This window comes from Rhagoletis zephyria, unplaced genomic scaffold (genome assembly GCF_001687245.7).
Source record: "Rhagoletis zephyria isolate East Lansing unplaced genomic scaffold, Rhagoletis_zephyria_1.1 Rzeph_scaffold_02579, whole genome shotgun sequence".
NCBI lineage: Eukaryota > Metazoa > Arthropoda > Insecta > Diptera > Tephritidae > Rhagoletis > Rhagoletis zephyria.
Genome location: NW_016159663.1, coordinates 12,193 through 31,723, shown reverse-complemented (window position 1 = coordinate 31,723; position 19,531 = coordinate 12,193). Strand labels below are relative to the sequence as shown.

The window sequence follows — 19,531 nt, the reverse complement described above, 5'->3', positions numbered from 1 at the left end:
AGATTTTTGGTCCGACAAACGAAACACTACCTTGGCAGCCCTGCTGTATGCTGTCAAATAAAAACGTAAATAAACTTTGGACGTTTGGCCATTTGGGATTTTCTATCAAATGGATGCAAAAATAAAAATGTTAGTAAAGTTTAATAAATTAAAAAACTATATACATCATTCATTTCGTTCAGTCTTGTGGCAGGTGATGTACGTGGACGATTTCGGCAGCTTTTCCAGCGCGTTGAAAGCATCAACAAAAAAGCGGGGCCTTTTGAAATACTGCTTTGTGTTGGTGAGTTTTTTGGCACGGTGGAGCAAAACGATGAACTAACTGCTTTTAAAAATGGGAACATACCTGGTAAGAGTCTGGAAAGAAGTTGGACATTTGATGCATCGTTATTAAAGTTAAATTCTTTTGCTTCTAGTGCCTGTGCCAACCTATATACTTGGGTCCTGTTCAAGGCAAACAGTACCTTTCTACAATGACATTGTTGATGGCGAAATTTGTAGCAATTTGACGTACTTGGGTAGGATTTAAAAATTCTTTAACATATTTAAACATGTTTAATATGCCTTTCGTGCAGGTAAGCGCGGCCTTTATACGCTGAGCTCTGGAGTGAAAATTGTATATTTGAGTGGTATAGAGAAACCTGATGGACTAAAAGCTACTGGGGATGATGGTAAAATATACTTTGACAAAGATGACATTCTATCAATACGCAACTCCTGTGTTATCAGTAAAACTTCCGCTTCCGACTATAAAGGCGTGGATGTGCTACTGACCTCACAGTGGCCTTATGGCATTGTGGAAGATACCGTAGGTGTTATAATAACATTTCTTAATATCCTGGTTCTAAAGTAAAGCTTATATTTACAGAAAAATGCATCAAAACTTATATCCTTTTTGTGCAAAGAAATCAAACCGCGCTATCATTTTTGTGGCCTAAATAGTAAATACTACGAACCACCTCCGTTCAGGTAAGAAAATACCTCAAATAAACAATCAACAATCGAATAACATTCATTTTCTTTTAGAATACCTTCAGACCAGCTTACGCAACTGGAACTCTGTACCCGTTTTATATCGTTGGCAGATGTAGGTAATACTGCAAAAGAGAAATATATTTATGCTTTAAGTTTAACGCCAGTAGAAAAGATGCGCGTTTTGGAACTCATACAAAAGACCACAAATGAAACGAAATGCCCATTTATAGGCATGGATTTTCTTGATTTCACAGTGCGTGGCGAGGTAATGCTCTTAAAAATATTTTTTAAAATGCTTCAAATATTTGTATGAATTCGTAAATGTATTTCATCGAACAGCAATCGGACAACAAGCAATATTTCTACGATATGCATTCTAGCGGTGATGATAATCGCAAGCGACGCAGTGGTGGCCAGCGACAAGACAAACGTCCGAGAATAATGAATATCGATCAAGGTAGTATATTTAAATAAAATTAATACTTTCCAAAAGTTTATGAAAAGTCATGGAAAGTTTCACGATACTACAAAGCCAAGCTAAAATCCTTGCTCTTTCAGAAAAATGTTGGTTCTGTTTATCTTCTCCTGATGTGGAAAAGCATTTGGTCATTTCAATTGGGGAGAATTTCTATTTAGCTCTAGCAAAAGGGCCAATCAACGATTTTCACGTGCTCATCATGTCCATCACACACATTTCCTCGGCATCTTTACTCACCGATGATGACTGGAAAGAATTAACTAAATTTAAGAAGGCATTACGTGATTTCTTCAAATCGCAAGGTCAGGTTGTTTGCTTTACAGAACGTCACTATAAGTCATCGCATATACAAATAAATGCATTAGGCATTGATGAAGGTTATGCCTGGAAAATCAAGCATGCTTTCGAAGTGAGTAATGCGGAAAGATAAATGCTTTAGTAAATCCACTAATTTCCTACATAAATTTACTTCTTATAGGACAAAGCAGAGGAATTTAGCTTGCAGTTTGAAACACTGCCTGCACTTACTTCATCTCAAATGCTGCCACAACAAGGACCCTATTTCGTAGCGGAGCTGCCTGATGAGAGCACATTAATTACGCGGCAAATGAAACATTTTCCTTTGCATTTTGCACGGTAGGCTGCTATACGCAATCTATTTTATACTTCTTCGCTATTTCACTTTTCAATTTATTTGCAGTGATGTGTTTTGCTCTGAAAATTTGCTAAACTGCGATGAGAAAGTCGACTGGAAGGACTGTAAATTGGATAAAGAGGAAGAGATTGAAATGGTGAAAAGTTTTCGTAAAAAGTTTCAAGAGTATGACTTTACGCTTTAAGTTTGCGTACTGTTTTATAATCATTAATGGATTAATGTATTAAATGTTTTATGCAGTGTCTACACACACGCGCCACGGTAGCTTTTACCGTAGATCTATGGTCATTTTTACCGTGGATTATGTGTTGCCGGAGAAGTGGGGCAGAACTTCTCTATGCGTAAGCGACCTTCGGCCGAGCTTAGGGATTATAATCCTTACTACTCAGAATTCTTCTTTCTGTGTTGCCGGAGAAGTGGGACGGAACTTCTTTCGGCGTAATTTTTACTGTGGATCCACGGTAAAAGTTACCGTGGCGCGTGTAAGTAGACACTCCTCATGTTTTAACATTTTGAATTCATGCAATAAAAGTGAGAAAACTTTACTTTATCTTTTAAAAGAAATCAGTGCAAATTTTTATTCGTAATCTATAATGTATACGTACACATTAGATAATTTCAGGAGCTAAAACGCCTTCCGAAAAGAGTTCATGAGAGTCAAGAGCAAACAGCAGTCTCGTTGTTGTGGTTGTTGTTGCAGTCTCGCCCAAACAATGGTTGGTGGCTTGTCTTTTGAAGTTCTTGTCTCAGACGTAAGCAGTACGCATGGCTTTAAGAATCTCAAGACTGTTAATAATTTTAATGCTGCAAATTTATATGTACATTTGCCGGAGCCTCAAAATTATGGTATCTGCTGCTTTTGTTGAATACACAGTGACTCAAACAAATGACCTTCGAAATTCGGGTTAATTTTTTTATATTTATAATTTTGGGAAATCTTTAGCTATTTGTACAACAAGGGGTGGGGGCGGAGGGGGAGGGGCGTGGCTCCCCAAACTCCCCCTAAACGAAAGAGGATGAACGCCGCTTTATGAAAAGTCACCCTCACTCCCCTCCCTCCCTAAAGACCCCTTGGGAGCTGTTTGAGAACAGCGGAAATTTAGATTTTTTCCAAAACGATTATAACCCTCACTACTCATTCCTCTGTTGCCAAGAAGAGGGGCTGAACACCTTTTGCAGAGCGTTCCCACGACAGTCGGGTCTACGTAACCGGAACGACCCAGATTTATATCTGGCCAAGGACTGTCACTCCAGCAACACTCCCCAAAAAGTCTTTGGGGAGTTTGTATGCTGTTACAACAACAACAACAACCTTTTGCAGAGAGCACCTTTCTCCGTAGGTGGCCTTCGGCCGCGCTTAGGGATTATAACCCTCACTAAGTAGAATTCTCCTTTCTATTTTGCTAAAGAAGAGGGGCTGAACACCTTTTGCAGAGATATTTCGTGGATATTTTTTTTTTACAGCTCAGCTCGAAAACTTGCAAAAAATACCATGTTTTCAACCGACATTATTAATAAATTAGTGCACAGATATAGTAAATTTTATTTTTGTAATAAAGCGTGAACTTTTGTAAAAGGTTTTTGATTCGATTCACGCGTTTCGCACAGCAACCCAAAATCGTTGTACAAATTCATAAAGAGTACCCATAATTTTTCTATAAAAATAGCTTTGACCAAACCACATATCTCACAGCACTAATTTTGGAACAAATGCAGTTGGGCTCCAAATCTCAAAAAAAAAGTATTGGAATCGATAGAGATGATTGAGCTGAGTATAACGGTATACTTCTTTTTTGGGCAAACAACAACAACAAAAATTATCAAAGGTTAAAGATCAAAATAAGCAATTTTTGAAACCAAGGTTTCTTAAAAACGAATGGATGGAAATTTGATTTCAACATTCTCTTAAAAATTTTGATCTCACTTAATAGGAAATTTGATTCCCTTTAATTTGGTATACGTACTTTATATATATGTTGTATAGTTCTTACAAAAAATTTAATTAATGTAAAATAATTATATAAAACACCTTTTGCAGAGAACACCTTTCTGCATAGGCGGCCTTTGGCCGCACTTAGGTATTATAACCAGCGTTGCCGCTTTGGTAATTTTTAACCAAAATTGGTAATTTTTTTCTTTATTTGTCAAGTTTGGTAATTTTGTAATTTATTTTTCAATTTGGTAATTTTTTTCCATTCGGTCTTACTTGTCAAATAGGTCAATATTGGTTCTGATTCTTCGTAAATACTTATATTCTCGGGACTTAACCCTGTCTATGTGTGAATCGAAAGCTTTCCTTCAAGTGTTGAATTTTTGATATATTTTTTTGTCACTTGTTTCCATACAGTGGTCGAAAAAATTATAGCGCACTATATTTTGACAAGATTTAACATATTATATTTTTTTGTAATGTAATTTTGGTTATTTTTTTTATAAAAATATTATTCTTTCTTTGAACTCAAACAAATTCAAACTTTAAACTTTTATTTAAATATTAAAAAAAAAAATCTACAAACTTTCGTAAAAAGTTTAGGTTAATGGAGCATTGATGGCCGGAAAAGCTTGGTATCTTCGGATATATATGTATATGTACAGACATATTGAGCCCTAACTGCCAAAATAACGTGAGTGACATTTTTTTCAAAATTTTCTTTTTGATGCAGAAAGGCATCTAGATGCTCTAAGAATATTTCTGCATCAAAAGGAAGATTTTTAAAAAATGTCGCTTACGTTATTTTGGCGGTTAGAGCTCGATATGTATGTTTGTACAGTTCTGCACATAAAATATGTTTGGTAATTTTTTCTTGAATTTGGTAACTTTTTCCGGTGATTTTGGTAAAAAATAAAAAGATTTTGTGGCAAAACTGATTATAACCCTCACAACGTAGAATCATCTTTTTGTGTTGCGAAGAAAAGGCACTGAACACCTTTTGCACAGAACACCTTTCTGCGTAGGCGGCGTCAGCCGCATTAGGGTTTGTAAGCTTTTTTTTATAATTATTTTGCATTAATTCAATTTTTGAAAGAACTATACAACATATATATAAAGTACGTATACCAAATTAAAGGGAATCAAATTTCCTATTAAATGAGATCAAAATTCATTCATTCGTTTTTGAGAAATCTTCACGCTTTTCATTTTCAATTTCATAGATTGTTTATAATGACTTTTGCTAAAATTTCAAAATCAAAAGTTATCAAAACAAATTCTATGGGACTGAGAAGTATTATTTTCTACTTTTTAGTCCATTTATAAAAGCGTTGTATATTAAAAAGTTTTTTTTATATTATTTATTTTCTACTTTTTAGTCCTGTCTGAATAAAATTTTGCAATAGATATTAAAATAATTCAACGATATTAATAGAAAGGTGCACACACATGCATTTACATATGTATGTACATACAAACGAGCACCAATTAATTTTATTTAAAGAAATGGCGTGTCGTCTATTTCCGCTGTAGCAAACGTAGTACATAGGGCGACATCTAGATGTCATCTACCTCGCCCTATTCACTACAGATGTCGCCCTATGCACTATGCTTTTTTATAGGAACTTTTCAAAGCAAAGCTTTATGGTGTCGGACACACAACATTGAAAGTTTCTGGATCCACAACATTGAAAGTTTCTGGACGCACAACATTGCAAGTTGATAAAAGCGTTGTAATAAAATAAAGTAGTGTAACAAAAGATTATGCGATATTTTAAGGCGCCTAGTTGCGAAGTTAGAAGACTTCGCCGGGGGAACAACTGCGGTGTTCATTTGGAATATTCTTCCCGTGTCTGTGAAAACTATTTCAACGCCAGTGATTTTGTTACTTGCCCATTGGAGGCATATATTTTTACGCGCAGACGTTTATACCTAGGTGCAGTTCCCATGCCCTGGGAGGTTCCTGTACCTGAAATGCCTGAAGCACACGAAAGTTCAGAAGTGACGATATCATCTGTTGATGTCCAGACGCAAACTGAGTAAGTCTTCAAGAAATAAGTAGTTTCTTACCAAAGTAGGTATATTTCCGTGGTGAATGTAGACAGTTGCTGGTTTAGTTTGCTGGCAATGGCATACATACAAAAGCAGTTTATACAGTAAATAGATACATGAGCTTCACTACCTACTTATTTTTGTTAGTAGCTGATTCTTTTAGTCCTGGTATGAGGTAATGCACCAGTGGATTAGGTCGCCAGGCGCTAATTCAAGCGGCATCTTACCGCGCTGTTACGTACCTAATACAAAACAGTGCCCAAATTATTATACATTTAAAAGTTCAGCTTAAATTATGTTTTACTGACAGAATATTTGCTTCCAAAAAAGCCACACTCATGCATTCTCTCGGAAATGGTACAAAAGTCATCAAATAAAAGCTGTGGAGTTTATGGTGGTTGGCTACCGTCCACACATATAAATATGCACTCTGCATGGCTTTTTAAAATGGCATGTCCAAAAATTCACTTTGCTGCACACCTTCCTTTTAGTCTACATGAAATTGCAAAGTCTGTTAATACATACATTTTTTCATGTGCTAAAAATCGTAATTATCTAAAGGGCTACATGTCCAAAATTATTGCTACGTGTTCCTAATGAATCAATCTTTGTATATTTATTGATTCCTGCAAAATTGGGCCATGTAATAAATAAAATTAACACATTTTCTGCATTGTTTACATATTTTTATATGCGTTTTGGCATTTCTCTCTCGCAATTGCACCAAGATGACGTCACGCAAAAATTACGCTCAAAAATCCTCTCTCATTGGCGCAATCTTGTATTCTATCATTCTTGGAAGAAAACATTATATTATTCTTTTATAACTGCCGGATGATTTGTAGAAGTAAATTTATAAATAAGAAACTAAACGCGAAAAGCATTGGGCGAATAAAAACAAAAAAAAAATGCTTAATCCTCTTTAATACTAACTATTTTTTATGGGTCCCCCAAAATTTCCAAAAAATTAAATCATTAAATTAAATTCTTCTTTGAAGTTTCCTAAAGATAAAAAGAGTTTGCCGATTGAAAAATGATGGGTCCCCCAAAATTTCCAAAAAATTAAATCATTAAATTAAATTCTTCTTTGAAGTTTCCTAAAGATAAAAAGAGTTTGCCGATTGAAAAATGATGGGTCCCCCAAAATTTCCAAAAAATTAAATCATTAAATTAAATTCTTCTTTGAAGTTTCCTAAAGATAAAAAGAGTTTGCCGATTGAAAAATGATGGGTCCCCCAAAATTTCCAAAAAATTAAATCATTAAATTAAATTCTTCTTTGAAGTTTCCTAAAGATAAAAAGAGTTTGCCGATTGAAAAATGATGGGTCCCCCAAAATTTCCAAAAAATGAAATAGGGGGACCCATAAAAATCATTAAATTAAAAAATGGTTAAATAAATAATTGGATATTCTTCTTTGAAGTTTCCTAAAGATAAAAAGAGTTTGCCGATTGAAAAATATTGATTTTCAAGGATTCTATATAATTTTTAGGAAAAAGTGTTTCTTCCCCATATAAAATACGTGGAAAACTTCATGTTGCGTTAGCGCCCTCAAAACGACATGCAATTCTGATTTTTTACCTTTTTATTAACATGTGTAAAATTTCAAAAATTTTGATACCTCTTGCGATAGTGTAGCTCAAACAAAAATTTGAACGGGACATACATACGAGTATATGTCGAGCCCTAACCGCCAAAATAACGTAAGCGACATTTTTTTCAAAATTTTCTGTTTGATGCAGAAATATTCTAGAGCATCTAGATGCATTTCTGCATCAAAAAGATAATTTCGAAAAAAATGTCGCTTACGTTATTTTGACGGTTAGGGCTCGATGTGTGCCTGAGAAATTTAGATAAACAGTTATTCTCTGCTCAAAAATTTTCTGGACTTTCATTGTAGCGGACACCCTGGTCGAATGGTTAGAGATGTGCATTACAATCCCGTGGGACCAAAGGAGGCCGCGTAATACTGTCGACCTCTACGTTTGTGCGACAGCATCTGTATGCCTTGATGGAGGAGAAGCTCGGCCAAGCATTTAGAAAATGTTAGAAGCGACAATTGTTCAATATTTCTTTTATAAAGTTCATAAAGAAGTGCAGAATTTTACAGAAATGTTTGCTTTTTATTATAAAATGCTTACTCGATATCATGATAAAAACATAACAAGGTAAATTATTCTCTAAATTTGTCGGCCATGATTTTTTCTGACGTTTGCACGCATTTTAAAATCATATAAAATTGAAAACAAAAAAATTAAATTCTTCAAAATTTTTGTTGTTTGAGGTAGAAAATGAGAATGTGTGTGTGAGTTCGAGTTTTGAATTTTTAATACGCGTTCCACCAGTAAGTTTTTGAGTTTATTTGATATACGCTGACAGTTTGAACTTTGCTCGAGTTTTTCTACAAGTAGCTTGTGGAACAAACCTATAATATATATGTATATTGCTGGCAAATGTCAGACTGCCTCTCAATGGTTTTACCTGGTTATGTTTTTATCACACTCGATATGGTCTCTGATTTGTTTTGACTTCAAAGTTATAGTTTGGCGCACAAGTGACAAGATAGTAAGACATTTCGTTAATTAAAATTTTACATACAAGTAATTAGATATTATAATTTATTAACTTTATCATCTTTCATCGTGAATTTTAGTATTTTAATGAGAGCTTCCTTTGGTACGCCATTCGTTGTTTGCTCAATGTACTTTTGGAAAGTTTTGAATTTTTCACGTTCGAATTTCTGGTACACACTAGGCAAGTTCATTTCTTCATAGAGTTGCTTCACACGAGCAATCTTCTTTGGATCTGAAATAAGTGGTATTTAATGTAGAGGTCCAAAAGACTTAAACAATTATTTTCAACTACATTTAAATGATATAAAGTATCTCAAAATGTAAACATTTTGATCCAAAAGTATTTTTGAATAGATTTTGGAGAAATATTTTCAATTGCAAATTTTTAGAAGTTCTACATTCAAACATACCCTTTTGTCCATAGCACTCCACCATAATTGCTTTCTGCTCTGGATTAGCCTGCTGCATGCACGTTACTGCCAACCAGGAACACTTATTAGATTCTATATCAGAACCAATTTTCCCAGTAATGTCGGCATGAACAAATACATCGAGATAGTCATTTTGTTCTTGGTAAAAACAACTCATATCTTGCAGAATAAATTGGCACTCATTGAATACCTTGGGGTCCTTGACGCTAAAAATACATATGTACGTAAAGTTGAAATGTATGACTTTAGAAGGTTTGACTTTCAATTACAAAATAATAAATTTCCCTTGAAAAATTTTTACAGAGAAAATTGCGTTTCTCAAGATAAGTTGTTTTAATAAAATGTCACAAATATATATGAAAAGCCTTTGTGTGAATTATAACTGGCGTTCGTTTAAAAAATGACATTTCAGGCTACATTTTTAGTGAAGACAATTCTGCAATTCATTGCCCGCGCAAAAAGTTTTATTGACGTGAAGAAATACGCCGCATCACACCGCATTACTATAGAAAGGCTGAAAATGCTACAAAAACAAGCCGACAAACTTGTGTAGGGTAAGAATGCAGTGAGTGAACATGGACCATTCCAGCAAAGACGGCACCACAGATAAAAAAAAAATAAATTACATACCTAGGTTGGGTTTAATTCTGTGAAAAAGCAGGAAGAATAATTCTTTAGAAATAGATATCTATGGATTAACTTTTCACAATTTTCTCTATTTTAATTGTTATAAACCCGGCCATAGTGCAACTATCTCCAATCGAATATTTTTCCATCAAATTGAAAAGGCTGGTGTATCAAAAGTGACAACACAAAAAGTAAATATCCAAAAAGAAAGTACAATTTTTGGACTTAAAAGCGGTGGTAAGTTTTTACAAAGATATATGTATGGTGAGAAGTCACAGCAAAATACGTATATATGTTTTAACTAGGGATGTTGAGAATGTGAAATTTCAGACATCCGCGGATGCGAATACGGATGCGAATATCTAACAGCTAACATCCGCGGATGCGGAGGCGAATTCGGATGTCAGGTATTTTTTAGAAGCAATTAGAAACTAGCATAATGGTGAGATTGTTGGATAAACATTAACAGGACATTAAAAGGTTAAGTACATAGAAGTGGGAACCCATTGATAGCTCGGTTATACAGATTAAGAAATAATAATGGGATTCATGAAACGTCGCAAAGTTGTTGCAATTGTCGTATTTGTCGCAAAATTTGCCACTTTGCGACACAGCTGATTACTTTTGTATGGAAACTTTCCCGCGACATTGCCATATTATTTGAGCTGGCAGTCATTGCAAAGACAAAGCCGCGAAACACATGTGTTTTTATTGTCTTCAAATACTTCAATTGCAAAAACTTTTATTTTTCTCTAACGCGCGGCATTTTTAAAAAATTTTACATACATACATATGTATATGCAATCCCAAGTTGCGATAAGTCGTTCATAAAACTTTGTTCGCAGCATTGCCATTTCGCCAAAAATGCCACTTTGCGACGTCATATGAATCGCACTAATATGTTTAAAGACATTTTTATCAAAAGTTGATAAATATGACATTTGACCACTTTTGTTACACAAATACCCCCACGACCATAGGCAAAAATACTGGCTACAATTTGTCATTTTGTTTGCCATATATACATTTTGTCGGTGCACTTGCCAACATTTGCATTCGCAAAAGCTCCCCATTGATTATTGCGAATGCGAAAGCGAATATTAAAATAAATGCGCAAGCTCCGCGGTTGCGAATGCGAATTCGAATATTCGCAACAACCCTGGTTTTAACGTAACATACAAATACTTAAGCTTCCCATGGTTCAAATAAAGTCCGCTTATACAAAATTAATAAATATTGAAATCAAACCAAAACATTAGCTTTCATGTTACTCACAAATACCTTCCCAGCCAGCGGAGAAATGTACTTTTTGCTGAAAGTGCAGTTTTCGTACATTTTTCGTATCCGTAAATGTTCAGAAAATGATTTTCATATTTGTTAATTTTTCGTATCCGAAAAATGTCATCATCTTATTTCAAAACCATGATTCAATAATAGAAAGGTTTTGTAATAAAACAGTCTTCTCGGTCCCCCACATAAAATCGGCTCCTTTACTTGTGCAGAATGTTGCTTACTCTATAGTTTCTAGTGATATTAGTAGTAAAACTAAAGATTCTTCATACTAAATATTCGTTGGCGTCACCTACGTTTGCGTAATTTTCTAGAACAAGTGTAGAATAGCTATAAAATAACCAAAAATGCCACCAACGATACCAAATTTATTTGACGCAGGTAAAAAATAAAGAAAATATAAGAGGTTTATTTGTATTTTTTATTGTCACTAAATTGTTGAAACCCAAAAGTAGATCATGATAAAATATGTAATTTCGAATCAAAGATACTAACTTGTACTTTCTAAATAATATAAATTTCTTTACCATTAATTATGCAGTTTTTTCAAAACAGGTTATTTCATGAAAAGATAACATAGCTATATGTACATCAGCTGAAGAACAAATTAATTACCTTTATGGTGACGTCATAAGTTTTTTAATCGGTTATAAAGTTCATAGGATATTAATATTTAAAATATCTAAAAACTGAACTTTAACCTTCTAGAACATCTTAATTTTTTACTTGCGCCAAATCATTTTGGCATAGTTGAAATGAGCATACAAAGTTCTATTGATCTGCATTTTTCGTTTTTGCATAGCTGAACGGTCGGTATTCTAGATTTGTTCCCGGAAATGACGAATAACTTAAATCAAAAATGCATATTTTTATGTATTGTTTAGTTTTTCCATTAAAACACCAAATATATTGCAAATTCGCATAGAATTAATAATACACATTTTATTTCTAATTGTATACTTTGCGTACTTTTTGTAGTACTATTCTACTACCGTTTTCGCAAAATGCGATCACATTCCTCCCATTTCTCCTACTTACAAAATACAAATCTAGATAAAGGAGTGTCAAATTTTCACAAATTACACAACCTTGTATTATTGAATCATGTTTCAAAACAATAATTTTAAAATATTTGTTCAAACTGAGCATTTGAAAACATGTATACATATTCGCCAGTAGCTGAGTGTGCAGAGAAGTGTGCTACTATTTGTTAGCTTTCAGGAGGTCCCAGGTTCGAATTCCGTCAGAAGCAACACATTAAAATTAGTTATTCAAATTGAAATAATTGCTGAATCTTAAATTGTTTTTTGTTTGGTTTCCTGTAACTATGAAAAAGTTTCTGTGAAGTTCATAATGAAATCGTTTTCAACGAAAAATTCTATCAGACAAATGTCAGGAAAACAGCTGGAAGCGCATTCGTTTTACACCATTTTCGATAGTTTTCTGCACATACGTTTCGGATGAACACTTTAGTGGGAGAACTGATCTGAAAAACGTCCGAAAACGGAATCGGAAAACGGATGAAACATCAGGTTTGTATACGAAATTGTTTCCATTTTCGGATACGTCCCGGATATTTTGCTGGCTGGGTTGTTTATACCAACCCATAAAGCGCTTTGACCCAGTTCGCTGTGATTCAAAACGGAAGCATAAACCAACTTTCAATACGCTCAGAAATTCAAAAGTGTATTGACTCGAATTTGTTTTCGAATCGATTTTTTATTTCTCACATCGGTTAGAAAACAGGTATAAACACATCACTCATTTGACGCGAAGTGAAAAAAGACTGGTTTTCTTTATACAGCCCGTTTTAAATTTGAATTATTATTATAACAAATTTGAATTCTTGTTCGCTTCCACTTCGGTCCACCACGCAAATTAATTATTTAAGAAATATCGAATAAAAATAAGCAATTTTGTTTACTTTTGAATACGGTTTCAGCAAGTGCGCTATAACGACACAGGTATAAATGCTTGAAAGAAATATATGTTGAGTGAAATCAGCTTTTTGTTAATGCGGTTCTTGCATAGGTATAAACAAGGTAAAACTATGTATATGTCCTTAATGTTGGGTCACTAACCCATCCCACCTGCCAAAAAATACTGTCCCACCCGTCACAAGCTAAATTATGTTTTTTTGTTTTAAATTTCAATTATAATAATGCCATCAAAGCATAACATGGATTTTAACATTCTATTAGCTACATACGAGAACATCGCCAATAACGAAATATTTATAGTGTGTCCCAAATTGGTAAACGAATCCAACAAGTCATAGAGGCGGGTGTCATCGTTGTCACAAGCGTAACTCTTGGAAAATGTCAATTATCTCTGTAAATTATATGACTAAATTTTATACTTTATCAGTTTAGTATGAAGCGGATATCTGACTTCAAGTGTTAACAGTTTGAAACTTGTCAAATTAATGGTTACTTAAAGTTTGGGCAAAAACGAGTTAAAATATCCCACCCGTCACTTTGGAATGCCCCACATAAGTCTGTTTTGAGAAAATATTGTAGTTACTAAGCAACAACGTAAACGAGTAGGTTATAAATTCACATTTTTGTGTTTGCCAAATAACGCTTATTACAACGATCGGTCGAATCGAATATTCGAATTTAATAAGGTATTCGAAATCGTACAAACAATTGCCATTTGAACGTTCAAATATTCGAATTATTCGAATACTTTCAAGAGACCTGGAAGTAATGTCAATGGTTAAGCAAGACCGGCATGCAAGCTATAAAGAGATATCGGCGGCACCAAACATCAACCATATCACAGTTTGGAATCATCCAAAAAGAGCTCGATATTTGGGTGCCACATAAATTAACGCAAATAAAATTTGTTCACCTTCAATGTAACGCAAGGAAATCGAATGATTTTTGAAGCGAATCCATTACTGGCGATGAGAAATGGATTGAATGAAGAAGCAAACAAAAAAGAGCGATTAGAATTGGCTAACAGAGAAGGAGTTGGGTTCCATCCCGAATACCCCGCGCCTCACACCGTCTGACTTTCATTTGTTTCGGTCTCTGCAGAACTCTCTTGATTGTAAAAACTTGGATGACCGAAGAGCCGCTGAAAATCACCGATAAACCACAGAAGATCTACACCGATGAAATTATGAAGCTACCCAAAAAATGACAAAAGATTGTATGTAGATAGTAATGGCAAATATTTAGGTGTTTGACTAAAAAAAAATTTTCAATGAAGAGTTTTTTCAAAAATTTACCCAAAAATCCGGGGACATTTTTCATATCGCGCAATATGTATTATGTAATTATATTCGTTCTCACCCCGCCAAATGTAGAGCTAATGCTGAGGGTAACCAGAGGATGTGACAGCCGGCTTTATCCATGATAGTCGACTGATAGATTTTCATGTTGAAGGTGCTAACACTTTTCTGCGAGCTTAGGTAATCCATTAATTGACCTCGAACTGCTTGAAAACTTAAGTCATGGAACAGCTCCAATATGGGCAAATAGAAGTCCATGTGACTAAAATGCTTCCGTAGCAGCTTGTAAATAGCATTTTCCATCATAAGAATATCATTCGTGACAGTATAATTAGGTCCATCCAACTTATACCAGCACAATTGGCCGCGTCGTGTGGTACTTTGGTCCACCACGTCATCGGTTATATATAAGGCGGAATGAAACTGTTAAAGTTTTCGAAATATTATTGCACATACATACATATGTACATTAGGGTAGATCACCAAAACAAGATGTGGTTTTTCCGCCGGAATTATAAAATTCATTTTATTTTAAGACTGCTGCCAAAACGTTTCGGAAAAATATTAAGAATTACGTGAAGTGGACCAATTTGAAAATATGTAAATTTTCTTTTTTCTAATTTTTATGCAGAACTTTTAAGCTTAAACTCTTCTACCATCTGTAGTGATTTTTCTTCTCACGTAAATCCTAATATTTTTCCGAAATATTTTGGTGGAAATCTTAAAATATAATAAATGTTATATTTCCGATGAAACAATAGTACCTATTTTTTTTTTTTGTATAGAGATTGATGAACCCTAACGTACATACATACATATGTACATATGAAAATGAGTTAAAAGTGAGTGGCAGTCCATCAATCTAAATAATTGTAGGAATGCGATATGCTTACCAATTCCACGCACCAGCCGAGGTAGTGTATCAATTTTAATTTTTCCGGCGTAAGCTGATCCTTTGGGATGATACTTTTATACATTACAACTGCAACAACGCCAAACATATGCTTCTTGCTGCCAGGATTGTTGTATATTAGACACTGCAAGATGAATTGGGCGAAAGTTTTGAAAATGAGATTGCTTGAAATGCCACATGTATTCTACGTTACCTTTTGAAACCATTCGGCGGCATCATCACTACTGTCGTATTTCGCTGCCTCGACGAGTTCACGTAAAATTTCTGTAAATATTTAATACAAAATTGGCAATGGTATATAGCACGGTAGCCAGCTCATTTTTGAGAATTCCCCGATTTCGACAATGAAATTCCTCGATTTTGCCCGAAATTTCGTAAAATTTCCCACCCATCTCATTAAAAAAATTTATGTATTTTGATATATGTATTAAGTTTGTTAACAAATAAAGAAGCAAAATATACATATAATATTTACATACATACAACGGTCGGAAAAAATTTAGTCGCACCATATTTTGACAAGTTTTCACAATTATTATTTTTTTGTTATTTAATTTGAGTTGTATTTATAAACTCCTTAACAACAACCGTTCAAAGCATAGATAAAAGTTTTGTGCAAATTTAAAAAAATTCAACAAACTTTCATAAAAATTTCGAGCTTTTAATTAGATTTTCTAGGAAAATTTTGAGTATGCAGTTTTGTTGTCCACTCCATTCTAGTGCAAAAAAGTGCAAGTTTCAAGTACCTAATTTTTTCGCCCAAGGTGTTGCGATTTTCTTCCATACAAAATAAATTGTGTTTATTCGTTATATGAGAGCTTCCCAATGTAAACTGAAAGTCCCCACAAAAACGGGGTTTTCCCGGATTCCCCACGCAAACTGAAATTCTCTGCAAATCGGGGAATTCCCCACGATTTGTCTTCTTTGGTATATAGTATTGGGTCAGCGATGGTTCAAGGATAGTGGTCTGAAACTATTGATAGTCGGCACTATCGACAGTGTGCTATAGTTCTTTAGAAACCATCGATAGTTTTCGATAGTCTTCTAAACTTACAATTTGGATTTGTATTGCGCTTGGCAAATTTGTAAAAAATATATTTTAAGAAATCAAAATATCCCTAGCTTAGAGTGAATAGTTGCTAAGTCCATTTTTAAAAATTTTACAGGAGAGGGAAAAAATTCTCATAGCCATTTTCTCAAGAATTTTGCAAAACTTTTCATAAAATATTTTACGTTTTTAAAGAAAAGCAGCATTGATACATATCCAGTAATAAAACATTCGATGGATTTGCAAAAGCTAGCTCGTATTTTTATTTTATAGCCTACTAAAGTTTTCATTACTCGGCCTAAGTAGTTTTCAAAAAAGTGGAAGAAATGGTTAAAATAAATGTCTGAATGAAATTAAGGGTTAAGACAAATGTAGTAAAATATTTTCGTATTTATTTTTCGGAAAATTTTACTAGCGGTCTCTCTTCTCAGGCAAAAGCTTTATGCTGTAAAAGTTCCAAAAAAATTAAAATAAAAAATCAACAAAAAAACTGTTTTTTCCACAAAAAGTTTTTTAAAGTTGAGTTTGGCTGTTATTCCTTCTTTGTTTTAATTTTATAGAGGCATGAAATTTTTGCCTGAGAAGACCTCTAGTAAAATTGTCCGGAGAACAATGTTCTACGAAAATACTTCCCATAAAATTTTAACTAACTTTTGCAAATCCATCGAGTGTTTTACTACTGGACGGGTATACTTTCATAAAATGCTAACAAAGTCCGGGTTGATTTCGGCTGTCGCACAGTGTTATTAAAGCCTCTTCTCAGTGCTTTCACCTTTAATTCAAAAACAGCTTTATTTGCTCGACGCTTGTTTGGTAAAATCTTGTATAGAAATATATACATATATATGTATATAAACAGCTGTCTTATGAGAACAAAGGGCGAAGACGCAAATTAAGTGCCGCTGATACAAAATCATAGAAAAATATTTTAGCGAACAACGAGTAAAAAACGTATGTAAGTAGTTGAATACATGTTGCGTTAGGTTGTAGTATTTGCCCCAGGCCAGGGACACACTTGGACAACTTAGCTATTGTCCTTTGTGATACCACGAAAAATGAATGGGGCCAATTAATTTAGTCGGCGAAACGACGCGAGCCGATTACAAAGTTGCGATTGCGGCTAATCTCAATGCACGAGAGCTCCTCAGGGTCAGTCTGGTAGAGCCAAAATGTTTATATCTTAGCCTCGCGAAGAAGGTCTAATAGAATATTCGGAGATAATTACATCTTATAATTCTGATGAAAATGAGATCAGATAAGATTCCCAACCCAACCTGTCAGAATCCCCACCAATAGCGAGAGCTGAGGCTTTGACGGCCTTCGTTCCACCCCAGACCCGAAGGATCTTGCTATCGCACATGTCCTAGTTTCAGTCTAGCGCCCAACATGTCCAAGGGTAAACTGAAGGAGGACATAAGCACATTTGGCACATTTTAGCACTTTTTTTATCCTCAAAATGGCACTTCATAGCTAAGTATAGTTGACAGCCCTTTAAGTAAGCCTGTTTCGGAAATACTCTGACGCGGTTTCCAGAGAGATCTGAGATTCCCTTACCCATTCGAGCCCACCACCATAGCGTTCAGCATACAGCTAGATACCTGGCTATCACAGTACATGCTAGGCTCTTAGGTGACTCTGCCTACATCACGCGCTCGGGAAATACAATTTTGACAATCCGTTGCTCATTACTGGCAAAACAAATGAAATAGACAAATTTTGAGTTAATTTTTCCTTACCTGGATATGCAGCCATATATTCTTCAATATCCTCCTTTAATTCCGGCAATACTATTTCAAATGGTACAACTTGTTTTTCCATTGTTGGTTTCGATGCTATACGGGGGATCAGAAAGTAGCGAACGAAAATAAAAATAATGCAAAGTCCACTTGGGGAATTTAATAATAAATAACAGTCAGTCACACGCCTATAACTTTTTAAATGATTTTGTTTTATGGGGAAAGTAGCCTTTATATATCGAATTCGGGCCTGTAAATAACTGTTTTATGGTTTTCTTTTAGCTTCTTGTCTGTATTTAGTAGGTACAATATAATATAATATATGTATATAAATATTTACATTGTTAAAACACAAACATAAGATATCATATAGAGAATGGTTCTGGTCGGCAAGAGGTCGTCGACAATGCAAAGGCATCGATTGAAGTTTACATAATACTGTTGTACGACAACATCAACTAGCCGCTTCTATAATTGCCGCGGCGTGTACATGTATGTAGGTAAAAATCATGGTTGGAACCAGTGGTGCCAGAACTTTTTGGACCAACCGGCTAAATTGGCAAAAAAAAAACGGCTAGTTTCAACTAAATTTCACAAGTTTGACTTAAACAAATCACAAGTAGAAAGACTAGTTCTTGGAGAGAAGTTTCAAATTCAAGCTGGAAAAAATTTTGCCAGCAAGAATTTGCAATTAGGAAAAACATATGGTTGTTGCACATGGTTGAATTTTTTGTCGACGATATGTTGAATAAACCAATTCGTTAAATTTAAAAATTTACAAACTTGAGCGATTTTAAAATGAAAAATGTAAGTAAATACTTGTTTACTTAATTTAGTTAATTTCCAATGATTTGAAAGGTACTCCGCTGAAAAGAACTGTATTCGTAATCGGAATGCAATCTCAACTAGAACCGATATCAAAAACCCAACAGTTACTACGACAAAGAAATTGAAACGTATGTTGAAGAAAGTCGGACTAACAAGAAATTTACATGTAGATCCTTTGTTTTGGCCCTCTGAAAGAATTTTAAAAATTATATACAAATTTCATATGTTTGAAATGCAACTGTGGACACTAGCTGGCAGGGAAACTTGCAAATTCCTGCAAACTTGCGTTCGTGCAGAAATTTGCAAATTTCTCTACTCGAGAGAGAATTTGGGAGCATTTTTCCTTACTATGTGGTATTTTTATTGATAGTTCTCGCTGGATTTTCGACGAACAAACCTATTGTCTTCCCAGAAAGTTTTGCTTTAAGCTCGGAACACTTTGACGACTGCAACTTCACGACGTAACGACAGCGACATCATTTTGTCGACAAATGTCGCCTTGAAGCCAGCTTCTTAAACATTTTGAAGACCTCAGCGACATAGCAAACAGCTGATTTTAAAGTTTGACATTTTGGTATATTTATTTTACAAATTGTGTATTTTTATTTAATTAAATAAGAAAAACATGAACTATCAAGAATATGTGATTAATTTTGCGACAATTTAATTTTGCAGCACTACATCTACTCATTGTCGCCGGCAAAATTAGAAATAGATTTAATTTGGCGACGTCGACAATTGCAGTCCTGCAGCCAAGAT

At 34.5% G+C, this 19,531-nt stretch overlaps 2 protein-coding genes across 2 annotated transcripts; one reads left to right on the top strand and one right to left on the bottom strand.

Moving 5' to 3' along the window:
• Nucleotides 1-39: 39 nt before the first annotated feature.
• Nucleotides 40-2,658, top strand: LOC108367196 (CWF19-like protein 1 homolog). Its single transcript, XM_017621791.1, has 10 exons — nucleotides 40-129; nucleotides 183-349; nucleotides 417-518; nucleotides 576-808; nucleotides 869-969; nucleotides 1,027-1,240; nucleotides 1,315-1,432; nucleotides 1,534-1,862; nucleotides 1,932-2,089; nucleotides 2,154-2,658. The coding sequence occupies exons 1-10, from the start codon at nucleotides 110-112 to the stop codon at nucleotides 2,290-2,292; spliced, it is 1,581 nt and encodes a 526-aa protein (XP_017477280.1). The 5' UTR covers nucleotides 40-109; the 3' UTR covers nucleotides 2,293-2,658.
• Nucleotides 2,659-8,692: 6,034 nt separating this feature from the next.
• Nucleotides 8,693-18,129, bottom strand: LOC108367195 (farnesyl pyrophosphate synthase-like). The gene is made up of 6 exons (XM_017621790.1): nucleotides 17,945-18,129; nucleotides 15,354-15,424; nucleotides 15,141-15,284; nucleotides 14,309-14,670; nucleotides 9,072-9,298; nucleotides 8,693-8,893 (listed from the first exon to the last, which is right to left on the bottom strand). Exons 1-6 carry the CDS (start codon nucleotides 18,024-18,026, stop codon nucleotides 8,700-8,702), a joined length of 1,080 nt encoding a protein of 359 aa, XP_017477279.1. The 5' UTR covers nucleotides 18,027-18,129; the 3' UTR covers nucleotides 8,693-8,699.
• Nucleotides 18,130-19,531: the final 1,402 nt, after the last annotated feature.

Excerpts from the sequence above, each read along its gene's own strand:
- LOC108367196 (XM_017621791.1), top strand. The coding sequence starts at position 110 with ATGGATGCAAAAATAAAAAT. Across the intron at positions 350-416 it reads TAAAAATGGGAACATACCTG|TGCCTGTGCCAACCTATATA; the intron begins GTAAGAGTCTGG and ends TTTTGCTTCTAG. Across the intron at positions 809-868 it reads ATGGCATTGTGGAAGATACC|AAAAATGCATCAAAACTTAT; the intron begins GTAGGTGTTATA and ends TTATATTTACAG.
- LOC108367195 (XM_017621790.1), bottom strand. The coding sequence starts at position 18,026 with ATGGAAAAACAAGTTGTACCATTTGAAATAGTATTGCCGGAATTAAAG. Across the intron at positions 15,285-15,353 it reads CCGCCGAATGGTTTCAAAAG|TGTCTAATATACAACAATCC; the intron begins GTAACGTAGAAT and ends TTCATCTTGCAG. Across the intron at positions 8,894-9,071 it reads GGAGTGCTATGGACAAAAGG|ATCCAAAGAAGATTGCTCGT; the intron begins GTATGTTTGAAT and ends CACTTATTTCAG.